Here is a 17,336-nt window from a genome sequence, read left to right as displayed (position 1 = left end):
ATGAACATGGCAACCTCTGCTAGCTTTCCCTCCAGGCTTCTTGTTTCATGAAGCTCCCCCAGGGGCATTCTCCTTCGTCATCTCCAAAGGTCGCTGGCTGGTGGATTCTGCAGTTCTCGTGGCTCTGTTATGGCTCAAAAAGGGACTCTCCAAAATGTTCCCTCTTTTAAAGGATTCCAGTCAAGGACCACTTGGAATGGGTGGAGTCACATCTCCGTCTAATCAAAAGTTAATATCCATAATCAGGTGAGTCACGTGTCCCTGGGAACAATCAAAAAGCTCCCAGCCAGCAATACTGTATGAGGATTAAAGGACATGGCTTTTCTGGGGTCCACCACGGATTTAAACTGGCACACTGTACTATAGAACATTATCGTTAACTATAGTCCATAGTTTGTCATAGGTACATTTTTCCCATATACTCCATTATTAACTTTTATAATAGTATCATATATTTGTTCTAGTTCATGAAAGAACTTTTTTTATATTTGTACAGTTAGTCACAGTCATCGTCCATCACAGGATTCACTGTTATATTTCTACGTTTTAACCTCCAAACAAGTCTCTAAACTTCCCCCTTTCTACCACATTCACACACCATTCAGTACTGTTAATTATTCTCATATTAACATCACCTTTATCCATTTCCAAAAATTTAAGTTCAACCTAGTTAATATTCTGCACATGTTAAGAGTAACCACTCCCCATTCTTTAGCCTCATTCTATATCCTGGTAACCTATATTCTAAATCTTATGTCTATGAGTTTACATATTACAATTAGCTCATATGACTGAGATTATATAATATTTGTCCTTTTGGGTCTGACTTATTTCAGTTAACATTATGTCCTCAAGGGCCATCCATGTTGTTGCATGCTTCAAGATGTCATTCCTTCATAATGCTGAATAATATTCCATAGTATGCATATACCACATTTTGTTTATCCATTCATCTGTTGATGAACATTTGGCTGGTTTCCACCTTTGGGCAATTGTGAATAATGCTGCTGTGAACATAAGCGTGCAAATGTCTGTTTGCATCCCTGCTTTCACATCTTTTGGGTACACAATAAGTAGAAGGATTGCTAGGTTGATATTTAGCTTCCTGAGAAACTGCCAAACCATCCTCTACAGTAGCTGTACAATTTTACATTCCCATAGAATCCTCTCAAGCACTTAAAGTTTCCTATTTGTTTAATAGCAGCCTTTCTAGTAGTTGTGGGAAGATGACTCATTGTGGTTTTGATTTGCATTTCCCTAATACCTAGTGAAGGTGAGCATCTTTTCATATGCTTATTAGTCATCTGCTTTTCCTCTTTGGAAAAAGTTCTATTCATATCTTTGGTCCATTCTTCAATTGGGTTGTCTTTTTACTGTTGAGCTGTAAGATTTCTTTACGTATTCTGGATATTAAACCCTTATCAGATATGTCATTTCCAAATATTTTCTCGTATTTAGTCAGTTGCCTTTTCATCCTTTTGACAAAGTCCTTTGAAGCACAGCAGTATTAATTTTGAGGAGTTCCCATTTATTATTTTATCTTTTGTTGCTTATGCTTTGGGTGTCAAGTCTAAGAAACTACCACCTATCACTAGATCTTCCCCATATTTTCTTCAAGAAGTTTTATGGTACTGGTTCTTGTGTTTAGGTCCTTGATCCATTTTGAGTTAATTTTTGTATAGGGTGTGAGGGTTGGGGTCCTCTTTCATTCTTTTGGTTATGGATATCCAATTCTTCCAATACCATTTATTGAAGAGACTGTTCTGTCTCAGTTGAGTGGACTTGGGAGCTGAACTTATTTATTAGCTCAAGTAGTTCTGTCATGGTTGTTTTCAGGATTTTAAAAATATAGGCTTACTGTGCTGCAGTAGCCATGGTTCTAGAAGATGATTGTATAATGATATAGCTTTTGCGCTGTGACTGTGTCGTTGTGAAAACCTTGTGTCTGATGCTCCTTTTATCTACCTTATCAACAGACGAGTAAAACATATAGATTAAAAATAAATAATAGGGGGAACAAATGTTAAAATAAATTGTAGTAGATTGAAAAAATATAGGCTCATGTCATCTGCAAACAGTGAAAGTTTTACTTCTTTTCCAATTTGGGTGCCTTTTATTTCTTTTTCTTGCCTAATTGCTCTAGCTAGAACTTCTAGCACAATTTTGAATAACAGTGGTTATAAAGGGCATATCTGTTCTCATTCTCAATCTTAGAGCAAAGGCTTTCCAGTCTCTCACTGTTGAGTATGATGTTAGCTATGGGTTTTTCATATATGTCCTTTATCATGTTGAAGAAGTTTTTATCATGAAATGATGCTTATTTTTATCAAATGCCTTTTCTGCATCAATCAAGATGTCATGTATTTTTCCCTTTTGATCTGTTAGTGTGATGTATTATATTAGTTGATTTTCTTGTGTTGAACCACCTCTTGTGATTTGTTCAAACTGCCAAAATGCAATATCCCAGAAATGGGTTGGCTTTTACAATGGGGATTTATTAACATATAATTTATAGTTCTTAGGCTGTGAAAATATCCCAACTCAAGGCATCAACAGGACAATTCCTGAACTCTGAAGATGGAGTGACAGCATCTGGGACACCTCTGTCACATGGGAAGGCACATGGCCAGAGCCTGCTGGTCCTTCTCTCCCAGATTTCCCTCCTCTTAACTTCTGGCTTCTCTTGGCTTCCCGTCTCAGCTTCTGTGTCTTTTTCTGGTGGTGTCTGTGAATTTCATCTATTAGTTTCTCTGGCTTTTATCTTCTTATAAAGGACTCCAGAAAGAGGATTAAGATCCACCCTGGGACAGGCCTCAACTGAAATAACCAATTTGAAATGTCCCACCTACAATAGGTCTATACCCACAGAAATGGATTTAACTTGAGAACATGATTTTCTGTGCTACAGCTTCAAATTACCACACCACCCTCACATACCTGGAATAAAACCCACCTGGTCATGGTGCATAATTCTTTTAATATGCTGTTGAATTATTCCATTTGGAAATATTTTGTTGAGGGTCTTTGTGACTATGTTCATTGGAGAGATTAGCCTGTGGTTTCTTTGTAGTATCTTTATGAGGCTTTGGTATTAGGGTGATGTTGGCCTAATAGGATGAGTGAGGTAGTGTTGCCTGTTCAATTTTTTGGAAGAATTTGATCAGGAATGATATTAATTCTTCTTGGAATGCTTAGTAAAATTTGCCTGTGAAGCCATCCTGTCCTGGAATTTCCTTTTTTAGTAGGTTTTTTATTCATTCTCTTTACTTCTAATTGAAGTCTTTTTTTCTTCTCGAGTCAATGTTGGTTGTTTATATGTTTCTAGGTATTTGTCCATTTCATCTAGGTTGTCTAGCTTGTTGGCATACAGTTGTTCATAGTATCCTCTTATGATTTTTATTTCTTTGTGGTCCATGGTAATGCCTGCCTCCCCATTTCTGATTTTATTGGCATCTTCTCTCTTTTTGTCTTTGTCAGTATAGCTAAGAGTTTGTCAATTCTATTGATCGACTCAAAGAACCAACTTTTGGTTTTATTGATTCTAATTTCTAATTCTCCATTTCACTTATTTCTGCTCTAAAACTTATTTCTTTCCTTCTGCTCACTTTGGGATTAGTTTGCTGTTCTTTCTCCAGTTTTTCCAGTTGTTCAGTTAGGCCATTGATTTTAGTTCTTCCTTTTTAATGTAGGCATTTAGGGCTATAAGTTTCCCTCTCAGCACTGTCTTTGCTGCTTACCATAACGTTTTGATAAGTTATGTTCTCATTTTCATTTTTCCCTAGATATTTATTGATTTCTCTTGCAATTTCTTCTTTGACCCACTGATTTAAGAGCGTATTTAACTCACACAATTGCACAAATATTGCATTTGTGCATTTTCTGGTTTTCCATTTGTTATTTATTTCCAACTTCATTTCATTATGATCAGAGAAAGCACTTTGTATAATTTAAGTCTTTTTAAATTTATTAAGACCTTTACTGAGCCCAGGCACATGGTCTATCCTGGAGAATGTTCCATGAGCACTTGAGAAGACTGTATACTGTGCTATTTTGAGCTGCAATGTTGTATATATGTCTATTAGGTCTAATACATTTATCATATTATTTAAATCCTTGTTTCCTTATTGATTCTTTGTCTATATGGTCTGTCTATTGAAGAGAGTGGGGTGTTAAAATCTCACACTATTATTGTAGAGACATGTATTAATTCCTTCAGTTTTGTCAGTATTTGCCTTTGGGGCACCTTGATTAGGTGCAAGAATATTTATGATTGCTATTTCTTCGTGGTGAATTATCCCTTTTATTAATATATAGTGTCCTTCTTTATCTCTTTTACATTTTTGCATTTAAAATCTATAGATTTTTTTGGTTACTACTTGTGTGGAATATCTTTTTCCATTTTTTCACTTTCAACCTATTTGTATCTTTTGGTCTAAAATGAGTCTCATAAATAGTCATACTTTTTAATCCATTCTGCCAATTTGTATCTTTTGATTGGGGAGTTTAATCCATTAAATTCAATGTCATTACCATAAAGGCAGTACTTACTTCAGCCATTTTATCCTTTGGTGTCTGTCAGATCTATTTTTTTTTTTCTCTTTTTGTCCTTTTAGTTACCCTTACTGATCCTCTTCATTTTTGTACCCTCCTCCAGGCCTCTCTCTCCTGTCTTTTGTTTTCACTCAGCAGCAACTATACCCTTTCATAGTTCTATTTCTTTTCTTTTCAGCCAGCAGCAACTATACCCTTTTATAGTTCTATCTGCAAATATTTTAAACTCTCCCTCATCTTTTAAAGAACAGCCCTGCTGGATAGAAAATTCTTGGCTGGCAATTCTTCTCTTTCAGTATTTTAAAATTATCATACCATTGCCTTCTCACCTCCATGGTGTCTGATGAGAAATCAGCATTTAGTCTTATTTGGCTTCCCCTGTATGTGGTAAATCATTTTTATCTTACTGCTTTTAGAATTTTCTCCTTCTCTTTGGCATCTGACAGTGTGATTAGTAAGTTTCTTGGAGTGGGTCTGTTTTGATTTATTCTGTTTGGAGAATATTGGGATTCTTGAATTTCCATATTTATGTCTTTTATAAGGCTTGGGGAATTTTCAGCTATTATTTCCTCAGATATTTTTCTTGGTCCTGTTACCTTCTCTTCTCCTTCTGAGACACCCATGATGTGTATGTTTGTGTGCTTTGTGTTGTCACTCAATTCCCTGTGACCTGCTCAAGTTTTTCCATTTTTTTTCCATTTGCTCTTTTGTCTGTTCAAATTTGGTTGCTCTTCTAGTTTGCTGATCCTTTCTTCTGCCTCTTCAAATTGCTGTTGTGCATCTCTAGTATATTTTAAATTTCATCTGCAGTGTATTTTATTTCCAAATGTCTGTTATTTTTCTAGGAACTCTTTCAAGTTCTTCTTTATGCTTTCCCAGTGTCATCTTAATATCTTATATCTCTTAAGGCATACTTTCCTTCATTTCTTTGAATAGCTTCAGATTTGTCCAAACATTTTTGATTAGTTCCAGATTCTGTGTCTCTTCTGACTTTTTTATTTGTTCCTTTGTCTCAGCCATTTTTTCCTGTGTTTTAGTGTGCTTTGTGATTTTTTGCTTATATTTGGTCATCTGATTACCTTGATGGATCTATTTTGAACATTAGTTTCTCTTTCTTGTCTAGGATTTAACTGTTGTTGGGTTTTTAATAGGGCACTGCTTTGACAGTGGGTCATCAGTATTTCTCAGTCAAAACAGGGCCAGGTGCCCATGCAAGAAGTGTAGACCAGCTCCCTTGGGCGTAAGGTAGGTTCTGGAGAGGCTCTGAAAAGCCCTATTTTCCTCTGTACTTTCCAGCTTGCCCAGCAGATAGTGCTTTTCAGTTACTTATTCATTCTCAGAAGCTGTTTACCTCCTAGAATCCAGCCGTGTCTGACCAGGGAAAAGAGACTGAAACTGCACAGCTTCTATGCTCTCACTTCACCGGATCAGTTTGAACTGTGTCCCCCTCTGTACTTAGAGCAGGGGACTCTCAAGCCACCACAGTATGCAGCCATCTCCCAGGCAAGGATTGGGCTGTCTGCTGCCATTTCCCTCAACGGTGGAGGATGGGCACCAGGAGTTTACAGTCTTTGTCCACGTTTTCTCAGACTCTTCATCCCTCTTTGACCTAGGCCTTCAAATGTCCTCCTCTGTGCCCCAGGTCCCCATATACTTCATTTGGACAGTTTCTGCCTGGCTACTTGTTACTCTAAGGAGGTCATTCCCTCCTTAATCCTACATATGGAAGCTCCTCCTGGATGTCCTTTTACATTCTGCCCTCCCTAGAGGCTTGAGTCCCACCATAGGTACCTGCGGGCTTGGGTCTCTGTGTCTGGATCTATATTAGAGATGGGACTCCATCTCACTACTGTGAGAGATTTTATAGTCTGTCCCTGGTAGGAACTGGGAGGGATCCCAGCCACTCCCTGGAGGCACTTCCCAAGCTGCATGGGACCAAGTCCAAGTGAGGGAAGGGAAGAAGACCAGCCAGTCTGGGATGGAAGTTTCCTACCTGATAGCTTTTTCTTCTTCAGTTCAGCATTTGTGGGATCCTTCTCTGGTCTTTACCTTCCTCTAGAGTTTTGAGCAAGTGAGATTTGTTCTTTTTTTTTCACTGAATCTCTGGGGAGAGGTTTTCAGTATCTGTCTTATGTCTCCATGTTGATGTCTCTCCATCAGACTTATTTTTGTCTGGCACTGTCCTCTTAAGGTGAAGCTCACAACCCATTGGTAGAATTTGTAGGAGCAAAACCATTCCATTACCTGAGTGAGAGAAAGCATAGCTATGATGGTTTTCTAAAGGGGATAGTCCTGAGCAGACTAGGCATCTGTCATTGTTGAGTGTTTTGTAGAGACAGGAGGGGGAGATTGAGCTTAGCCTCGACCAGAGCCTAAACAGGCTCTGAAACCTGACTGGTGCCCTTTTTATATCTAAAGATCAACTTCCCTTCTGTGCTCCATTCTGATTTGGAGGAAGGGGTAATGTTACCAAGCATCATGAAACCACAAATCCTCAAGGCTTTTCTTTTCCTTCCTTTTCCATCAACACTAGTCTTACAACCTTATTCACTCTACCAAAGAAGAATAAACTGATTGGCATCTGCCTCTCCTTCCTGCTTCTCTCCAGCTGCTTGTGGAAATGCTGATAAACTGTGAATTACCCAGAGGGAGGAGCATCAGAGACAAGAGAGAACACAAGCCTCTGATGAAGTGGGGAAGTTACTGTGAATTCACTGTCCTTTGTTAGAAGAAGAGTAACTATACTAGAGTTTGCATTTTGGAGAAAAATATATCAATTTCCCACTTGTCTCTCTTCTGACTGGGAGAAGTGTGTCCTTCATCTTTTAAGCCAAAAAAGACGTGACACTTTTCCTCTTAGTTGCTCAACCACTTTTATCAGATCCCTTTAACATAGCGCATTTCCCAAAATAAATAAATCATTCAGAGAATATGTCTCCTATCTCTGAACGGGTGGAAAGGGTGCTTCCTAAAGCCTGCAGTTTCTCCCTTCAGTTGATAAGAGGCTAGCAATGAAGAACTGTCAAATTATCAGGACCACTGGTGCTGTCAGTATAGCAGGTACTTCAACAGTCAATTAAGTAACAAAAGACTCACTGAGGCTTCTTTTTTTTTGCCTTGGATGCTGTCTGCCTGTGATGCTCACCACATTCACTGTGCTTTATGAACTTTAAGGGCTTAAAGAATCAGTCCCGGGTAAAGCTGAATATTGTGCGGTGTCCTCCAGTAACCACTGTGTTGATCAGGAGACCAGATCTTCGCTACCAGCTGGGTTTCAGCGTCCAGAATGGAATTGTAAGTGCAATGTGCTCCACTCTCTCTCGCGAAATTCTGACAAATATAATGCAAGACAGTGTTTGGTCTCCTTTTTTGTTTTGTTTTAAGATAGTACTCTGAAAGAATCAAGCAGGGAAGGGGTGAAGAGGTGAAAACAGGCTCAACTTTCTCTATGAACAGTTCCTTCTAGCAAAGTCTGTGCCCTTCCACAGGGAAGAGAAATTTTCTTCCCAGAGCCTGGCCTTCTGTATGTGACCATCCAAGACTGTCCCCTCAGCTGCTACTTTTAGATAGTTTGGGATGTACCCACACAGGGCCTCATGCCCGCCACAGCTGGTGTGCTGTGATTCTCACCCTGCTGCACCTGAGAGCTCCCTGGGAGACTGGCTCCCCACACCTGGCATGCGAGGGACCAGCCAAAGCAGCCTGGGGCCAACCTCGGTGCTGGCACATTCCTCAGGTTGTCTCTGTGCGGCCAAGGCTGAGAACCACACTGCCTAATAGCCGTATGCATGAACTGTCTGTGCTTAGCTGGTTTGCCTTTTTTTTTTTTTTTTTTTTTTTTTTTTTTTAAAGAAAGACAGAGAAGGAAGGAAGGATGGAAGGAAGGAAGGGAGGAAGAAAGGGAAACATCTTTAAACATTTTCTTATTTTATTATATTTTGTTTGTTTGTTTGTTTTTTACATGGGCTGGGGCCGGGAATCGAACCGGGGTCCTCCGGCATAGCAGGCAAGCACTCTTGCCCGCTGAGCCACCGCGGCCCGCCCCTGGTTTGCCTTTTTAATCTGAAAATAGCACTTTGGGGATAAAAAGTGTTATCAGTTGGCTATGTGCCTTGTAAAAATAATACTTCCTTTTTGACCTGGTTTTATTGGTTTGGACTTGTAATTCTGGGCTTTGGTGGCAAATCTGTTCTCTGTAACCTTGATTCTCTTGGATTGAGATGTGCCCCACCCCTTACACTCTTCTTTCAGACAGAAGATACCTATTCTTTCTACCACCACCCCCTTAACTTTAAAAGTTCTTGGTAAGATTTTAATCCAACTATGTTTTCAGTTTTTGAAATATCCAGAGTAGAAATATCCAGCTTCAATATCTGTTTTTTCATCTTGGTTGCCTAGTTTGCCTGTTAGGAGAAGAGGCAAGATCACTCCTTGTAGTTTTAGTCTGCTATAATGGTTTCATCTGTTTATAGTTACATATTTGCTTTGTTCATATTTGAATGATATTAAAAGTTCGAATTAGCAAAGAGTTATTCTGTAACAGCTGTGGGTTCATTTGGGCCCTCAGTTTTATTTAAGCACAAAAATAAATCTAAGCGATGCCCTAGCCCCAAAGCACCTGATGGACAGAAGGGTCCACACACTCACAGAAACACAAAGCAGATTACAAAATGCTACTGTCCATGCAGTCGTGTCTGCATAGATTTTTAAATAAGAATTCATGGTCTGCTGTGAAACATCAATTTAATAAATTCACACATCCCTTTTGGGGAGAAATTCAGGTTGCTTTATGTGACAGTTAGGGTTGGCTGTGGTCTGGTGTGGAGAGTCCTAAGCTGTCTGTGACACCAGCTGCAGCCTCTGCCATGCATCTGCCCAGCTAGACTGGAAAAAGAATCAGCCACATTGTTGTTCCTATAAGAAGTAGTACATTTGAACAAGGGCATCTAGGTCAGGAAGGCTGAAAAGAGCATCTCCCTTCACTTAACTATTGGGCCAGGCCCACTTTGGCTCATGCAACTGTGACCCTAAAAACTAACTAATGCCAGCATTAAACAGTGCAAGAATGGAATCCCAGTCATGACTGAGGTCATACTAACCTGTGTTACACAGGTTTGCAAGATGAAAACATTGGCAGCTCTGTTACAAGCCAAAACAACTCTTTGACCAAGAGCCAAGTGGATGAAAAATGCTCTGAATTCGGTGTGCCATGAAATGCAACAATGCACTACGTTCCTGAGTCAAGGGTATGGCAAGGGAATCATGCTGTTCTCTCCAAACCCCTATTTCTTGTAAAAAGAAAACAAAAGATTTAGATTCCCAAAGCCTACCCACATCTCAAGAGATGAGAGTGCTGGCAGACACAGGGTGCCAAAACAGTCAGTCTTCCATCCCTACCCAGCTCTCTGAAATGAGGTATTGCTCATGAGGTTTAACTCAGCCTTTGATCCTGGCAGATCTGCAGCCTCATGCGAGGTGGAATAGCCGAGAGAGGAGGCGTCCGCGTGGGACATCGGATCATCGAAATCAATGGACAGAGCGTCGTCGCCACTCCCCATGAGAAGATTGTCCACATTCTCTCCAATGCGGTTGGGGAGGTAAGTGTGGGGGTCCAGCCTTGGCTGAGGCTGAGGGTGTCCTCTGGGACTCCCTGGCCAACTCCTAAACCCAACCCTGACCAGGCCTTACTAGAAACAGTCCTGAGAATCCTTCCCAGTCCCAAACAATTCTCTATAACCACAACAGACTGTCTCTGACAAAATTGTAGACCTAATTCTGGGTTATCTGAGAGCTCCTCTGTAAATTGAAACTAAGTCACTTTTAGCCTCTTCTTTAGTCTTATTGGCTCATCTCGTTTCAACACTTAGATTTATGTTGTTTTTCTCTGTGGCTGCCCAGGTTCTCTTCGTTCTCTCCAGTTAATCTCACCAAATATGCATGGAGGACTTAAGTCTTAAACTCAAGCCTAACCAACACAGCAGCCCTCCAGAGGTATCTCCCTGGTCTGGGTTTACCTCAAATCGTAACTGCTGTTCTTGGGCTGATTTACTATAATCATCTACCTGCTGAGAGAGATAGGGAAGGCAGGAGAATCATAATATCTTACTTGTTCTTTCTCTATCTTGTGTCCTCTACTTTCAAAAAGCTTGGTGAAAATAAGAGCATTTGACTGGAAAATGAAACCTACGTGGGTTTTTCTAGTTGATTTCCCATCACCCCTAACTTGTTAGGGAGCTCATGGATTCTACCCATCCTGAGTCTACCTGGGTCAGGTTCCTGTGGAGGAAAGAATGTCTCAAAGCCCCCCTGTGGCATGAGGCATCCCCTTCCTCCAGTCCCTAGCCTTGCTCACACAGCACTCCCAAAGCCTCAGCTCCTGCTGAAGCATGTGTTCTGCCCTCAGATCCATATGAAGACGATGCCAGCAGCCATGTACAGACTGCTGACGGCCCAGGAGCAGCCCGTTTACATCTGAGACCAAGCGCACCTCATTCTCCCTCGCGGCATGCATGGAGGACTCTCCTCACTCGTGGTTGTGTTTCTAGTGCTGCATCTGTGTGTCCACTGAGACATTTCCCTTTCACACTCAGCATCTGGTTGTACACAGAAAGGAAAGTGTCTGCAAGGGCCTCCTTGCTCTCTGTCTCTCTCCAATTTGCTTTTCTTCTTCTTTTTTTTTTTTTTTTAATTACGAGGGAAGTTCTATATGTACTCCCTTGAGGATGGAGAGCTACATCCAGGACATCCTGAAGGAACTTCAGGGGGAGGGATCCCCGAGGAGGACCATCACTGCCCCAGAGGGAGTCATCCTTTCCCGAGAGCTGTATACTTTGTAAAAGAGTTCCTCTGGGGGGTGAAAAAGCTGGTGCAGCAGTGCCTAAAATCCGATTGCTGACCTCTGCTCTCCTCACGTCAATTTATAGGAATATGATAGTAACGGGAACCAGCCTGTCTTTAAGGATATGCACTGCCCACAAAATAGTTGGAGCACAAGACAATTTTTCCTGCCCAGAATTTCTGAGCCAATCTTAACCTATTCTATAGTTAACTTGAATTTTAACACATTTGTTTGAAGGCCTTCTCACCCCTAGAAGACAAGGAAAGGAACTGCCTTGGACAAGGATCCCACAGCCTTGCGGAAAGCTTGGCAATTCATGGGACTTCCAGAGTTTCCCATTGATTGCCATGAGATTACCAATGATTAGATAAACAGTTAGGTACCATTGCCTCACTCTGCGTATCACACACAAACACACACACACACACACACAGAGTCATGCTTGCATATCACCTTTCCCTCCTCCTCTTCACCAATGAGGCAAGGCTAAAATCAGCACTCTCCTTCCCTCTATGCAGAATCCACCTTTGATAGCACACACAGCCCCCAGAAAAGCCACATTACCTCTCTGAGTGCCCTTTCCTTGGCAGGTAGAATGGCATGATAAGCTGGTCAACCTCAGCCTGAGAAAGGACCCCTCTCCATGGGTAAGGCCTGGCCACCTAGCACCACCATCTTGGCTCAAAATGTTCTCCCGGTGGAACCCCCCTTCCCACCACACACACACTGGGAGTCTGATGGATAGATCATCCCCCTTGAAGATGAGGATTTAGACACTATAGCATTTCCTGTCCAAGGCTGGACCAATTTCTCTCTGCTCAGGGCTAACAGGCAGGCGGTGTCACTTGAATCGCAGAACAGTACATAAGCCACAACATCAAGGAGTCAATATTGACCTCAAGCTAAGCCTAAGAATCTGCACATGTGTTATGGAAGCATCATCTTGCTGCTTTGTGGGTCTGAGGGAGTCGTTAGTGAGTGTGGAATGTTACTCATGTTCATCAGGTGCCTCATCTTTAGGGATTTAGTCTCAATTCAGTACAGATATTTTAGTAATATTATTCTGAGCCAGTTTTCACTTATTCTTGTTCCAAAGAGCATTTTATTTTCATGTAGAGTAGTTAGTGGCTTTGTTTCGTTTTTTTGTTCATGACCTCAGTAGAGACGGGAAGAAGACTAATATATTTTGTAATTTTAATATAGTCCCTGTTCTCTGCATCTGGAATATTTATGTTGTGTCTGTGGAAATAGGAATTCAGTAAGCAAATATGGTAGTATGTATGTATATATAGTGTGGAGGGATTTGGGGAAGGAGAAAGTAAATTTAAAAAAAAGGAGCAAGAGACATCAGCTAGAGAGATATGTGATCAGTTCCTTTTGTTCTCTGTACCTCCTGAGTTTTTAGCTCAGGAAAGTCAAAAGCCTCAAAGGAATCAGCAGCTGAACCCCTAGTTTTACTATGGTACAAGAAGCCTAATAGAGACTTGTTGGTTACCCAAAAGCACCCCCTGGGAGGGGCTGCCCCTTTCCCTAGAGAGCAGTACAGTGGGGCAGGGGGAGCTAGGATGGGCAGTCCAGACTCCCGAGACTTTTCCTAAGGATGCTGAGCAGAATGCTGCTGGGAGACCAACCTCAAGGTTAACCTACCACCAACCTGGGAGCCAGGAACTGTGGCTCCAACCTCTTAGCTTGCCTTTCCTGAAATAACCAAATTGTAGAGAAGCTGATAACATGATTAAATACTAAAGAATCACAAATTCATGTTTCCTCTACCACTTATTGATTATATTTCAGGTATCAGTAGCTTTGGGAAATCACAGAAGAGGTCTTGCCTGTCCCCACCCAGTACAGCACATGGGCCACCCCCTGAGCACCTGGACAGTACCTCAGCTCAGCACACGGCCAAGGGAAGGGAATTCCATTAGCACATCCCTATATAACCTCCCCAATAATCACAATTATGTATCTCCACCCGGAGGAGAGAGGAGAGAGACTACACTTTCTATTTCTATTGCCCAAAAATCTTGGAAAGTTTAAGAGGTGCTGAAAAAGTCAATTTTGTAAGCTCTCCTAGGGGACTAACATATCTTAGCATAATGATAAGATTATTTATCCACTATATACTTTCATGTTAATAAAAGTGGTTCCTCACACCAGGTAATGAGCACTCTGGATCAGATGGAGGAAGTTAATCTCTGTTTGGTTAACTTAGGAGTAGGAGTCTGGAAGTTACTAACTCCATTTTTCCAAGTCCCATGAGAAGTGGTAGTTTATTTCCCTTCTGATATCCTAGTATATATAGTTATATATGTAAATATCTAAATACCTTGTATAATGGGGAAGACTATGCTATGTACAGAGAGCAGCCTTCCCAAACATTGCCTGGGCAAAAAGCCACTCTTGCTGCTCACCTAGGATGTGCTGGTGACTCTGCTTTGGGGACTGACTCCCAGGTTCGCCTACCCCTCCTGGCCCAGCCAGGAAGCACTGGAACCCACTGAACCCATCCTGCTTCAGCCTTCTCATGTGAGCATTTCAGGGGTCACTGTCTGCCTTGGGTTCATAAACTGAAGAAACCCCAAAAGACGCATGCCTGGAGTGCACTTCTCAAGGAACACCTTTGTCCCCTCCCCAGAGGGGGCTCCCTCGCGGTGGAGCACATCACAGGGCGCCAGACTCTGAGGCCCTGCAGACCACTTTGCTTTCTACCCATCAACACTGGCCTGCAGAGAGTCCCAGAGTGACCTACTACCTCCCCCATCACAGCTCCTGGCCCCACAGCCCCCAACTGCACCCAGCTCTCACAGTCCACATGCTGATGAGAATCCATCCATGGAGCCCTTCCCGGGTCTTCTCGACCCAGAGGTGTAGCTATTACCGATGTTTACATTCAAGGGCCCTGTTGTCTTAGGTTTACTTACTTCCAGATTTATGAGGCCATCGTTGGTTTGAGTCTCATGTCCGTCTGCTCCTTTCCTGGTTTGGGTTCACTTGAGCACACAACTCTTGATTTTATTTCCTCCTCCCTCCAGGCAGTGTGTGAGGACCGTGTGGGAATGAAACTTCTTGTACATATGTACCCAGTCCCTAGAGTGTGCACTTGTACTATTGTTCTGTAAAGAGGATGAAATAGAGCTTATTATAAAGCGTTGGGAGAAGTATAGTATTGTATTTGTAACAATATTGTTCTTTGTATACACAGGATTCAATGATCTCTATATATAAATATAAATAAATATATAAATAAGATATATATACTCGAGAGCCTGGAATATCGACACCGCACACCCACTGAATGTATTTCCTTGAACCACCCGGTCACAGCCCCGGCCCTCCCGCCCCTCTCTGTGCCGTGGCTGCCGCCCTCTGGTTTGGGGTTGTAATGTGTTTTACGTGCTATCTTCCTTTATTTAACTGAACGCTAATGTAAGAGTTGCAGCAACAATAAACAAGAACTTCACCTCTTGGCTTGGGCTGAGTGTCTTGCTATTGCAGGGACTGAGGGGCGGGGACCTCATGTGAGATTAGAATCTTGTTCTTTCCCTGGAACAGGCCAACCCCTGCCCACCCAGTGGTGGCTGCCAACTGAAATAGCATGCCAACATTTTTTCTAAATGAGTGTTCACCTGTTACAGCTAATACTCCATGGTCTGATCGGCCTTCTCTGAGCACACCGTCAATGGGAGAAAGGAAATCTCTGGATTTCATGCTTTGCATCGTCACTGCTAATGAGGGAAGGGAAACAATGGTGGCCTTTAATTTCATTCCACTGATGCATATTTTAGCTCCTGAATAAAAATTTCTGCAATGTCAATGCATACTTTTTCAAAAGTTTAGAATATGACTCATACAGAGAATAAGAACATCAAAGATATATTAACTTATTAATGAGGAAATCAGTAAGGTGGAAAAGCCAGTTTAAAGAACATTTGAGGAGCTAAGTATTTATAGGCATTTGTAAAGGAATGTTAGAGTAAAAATGCTCAGTTACAAAACCAGTTAGTATCTTCTAAGGCAATATAACCACAATCCTTAGAGTATCTTTTCTACCAGACAGAAATCATTTGCATATCTCATGGGGGTAAGGGTAGGAGGAACACATGATGGTAAGTGCTCTGAAGAAATATAAAGCCTAAGATGAATTTGAGGATAACTACTTTATATAGGTGGTTAGAAGCAGACTCAGTAGAGGAAATGGGAGAGGGCCCTGTGCATGTCTTGGGAACGAGTATTCCAAGCTGAAGGGACAGAAAGTACAAAGACGTGAGGTCAGATGTATGGAGTGCCTGAGGAAGAGCTGGGAGGTTACTGTAGCTGGAGCAGCAAGGAGGAGGCAGCACGTGATTGGAGATCAGTTCAGTGGAGTAAATGGTGGTTTTGGTAGACCAATGAAGGCGGTTTTAAGAACTTTAGTGCTGCACTCACACACACACACACACACTCACACCTGTTTCCATACAAACCCATACACTTCACCATGCTCATTCATCTCCTCTGCTCTCCCATACCTCCATCACCTCTTAATCAGGAACCAAATTAGTAGGGTGTGGGTTTGGGCACCCTCTGGTGGCAGAATAGCACTAACAGGCCCAAATCCTGATACTAGATTCCCATCTTATGACTGAGTGCATGAGGATTCTTAGTCATCCATCCCAGGCCCCTTGTTTTCCACATAAGGAAACCAAAGCCCCCAACGGGTAGGACTTGCCCAAGGCCATATTACAGTCAGCTAGAACCACATTCCCAAACTAATGCTCCTTTATATAATCCCAGCTGCTGGCAAACACTAAAATGTGAACTGTTTCATTGCCTTTCTGGCCAGGACCAGTGTAGCCCGAAGACAGATTGAGCATGCAGCTGGGACCTCAGCACTCAGGCCTTCAGAGTCTCTGTGAGAGCTGAGCATCAAACAGTCCAAGTAAAGGCTGGTTCCCCCATCCCTTCTGTAAACTGGGAGAACCTTTTTTTAGAGGGCTGAGTAGGAGATGTGGGAAGCACAGTTTTATTTATGCCCTGGGCCCCCTTCCCCAGGAACCACTTCACACTGTACTACTGTTGGCAATCTCAGACATAATATAACTTGCTGCTTAAATACAGCTCTCTTTCCCCTCCACTAAACAAAGTTTCTTGTTGGCGGGGATCAAGTCCTCCTCAACTTCCTAGGTTGTGGGTTGTAACTGGAACAAAAGTCACAAAAGTGTAGTGGTATGGCCTTCACAAACCTCATGGGCCCACCTGCACAGCAAGCTGCCGTTTGAATTATAGCCATGCTACCTATTCTAGTCGTGTGACCTTGGGCGAGTTACTCGACCATCTGAGCCACTATTTCTACATTTGTAAAGTGAACACAGCTGGTCTCAGTTGCTGTTAACATTGGACATTCTGTCTTTGACACACTTAGCCCATGCCTGGCATATACTGGACTTCAGAGGCAACAGACACAGTCATTACAAAAGACAGAACTGCTCCTGGAAGGGAAGTGTCACAGAAGTTTCCTCAGAGAAGGTGAGGTATCTGCTGGGCTTTGAAGATGCTGTAGCAGTTTTCCAGGTGCCATGGTTGGGGAGAGTACTCCATGCAGAGACAAAGCCCAGAACAACGATGTGAGGAGACCCACAGGCACTCAGCATGATGGGCGCATAGAGAGGGTGGTGTCTTTCTACCACCTTAATTTAGCTAAGCAGGAGAAGATGAGACTGAGCTTTAGAAATCGTGGCAAGTAGCTTCAACTTTGTTTCCCTTCGTTCGTTTTGAATAAGAAAACACAGTTCCTGGGGTGCTGCCTCTATTCTTGAAATTTGTAAGATAAAGTCATTCCTTGTTTTGCGGAGTCTGTAAATAGGATTACTTTTCCACATTGACTTTGCTTTCAAGGAAAGCTATGATGCTGGAAAAACTATTTCAGTCCCCGTGCAGGTGAGCCCATGAGGTTTGTGAAGGGCACAGC

General features: G+C 42.1%; 1 protein-coding gene across 11 annotated transcripts in view; it reads left to right on the top strand.

Annotated features, from left to right (window-relative positions):
- The window catches only part of APBA1 (amyloid beta precursor protein binding family A member 1), a 255,799-nt gene extending 243,099 nt beyond the window's left edge, over window positions 1-12,700 (top strand). For all 11 annotated transcript variants that reach the window (XM_077148380.1, XM_077148382.1, XM_077148381.1 and 8 more), the window contains 3 exons: window positions 7,726-7,845; window positions 10,008-10,148; window positions 10,955-12,700. In XM_077148380.1, coding sequence (XP_077004495.1) covers window positions 7,726-7,845; window positions 10,008-10,148; window positions 10,955-11,026 — 333 coding nt within the window. In that variant the 3' untranslated portion in view covers window positions 11,027-12,700. The remainder of the gene's footprint in view (window positions 1-7,725; window positions 7,846-10,007; window positions 10,149-10,954) is intronic.
- The last annotated feature ends 4,636 nt before the right edge of the window (window positions 12,701-17,336 follow it).

This window comes from Tamandua tetradactyla, chromosome 2 (assembly GCF_023851605.1).
Source record: "Tamandua tetradactyla isolate mTamTet1 chromosome 2, mTamTet1.pri, whole genome shotgun sequence".
Classification (NCBI taxonomy): Eukaryota; Metazoa; Chordata; class Mammalia; order Pilosa; family Myrmecophagidae; genus Tamandua; species Tamandua tetradactyla.
This window is presented reverse-complemented; position numbering and strand designations above follow the sequence as displayed.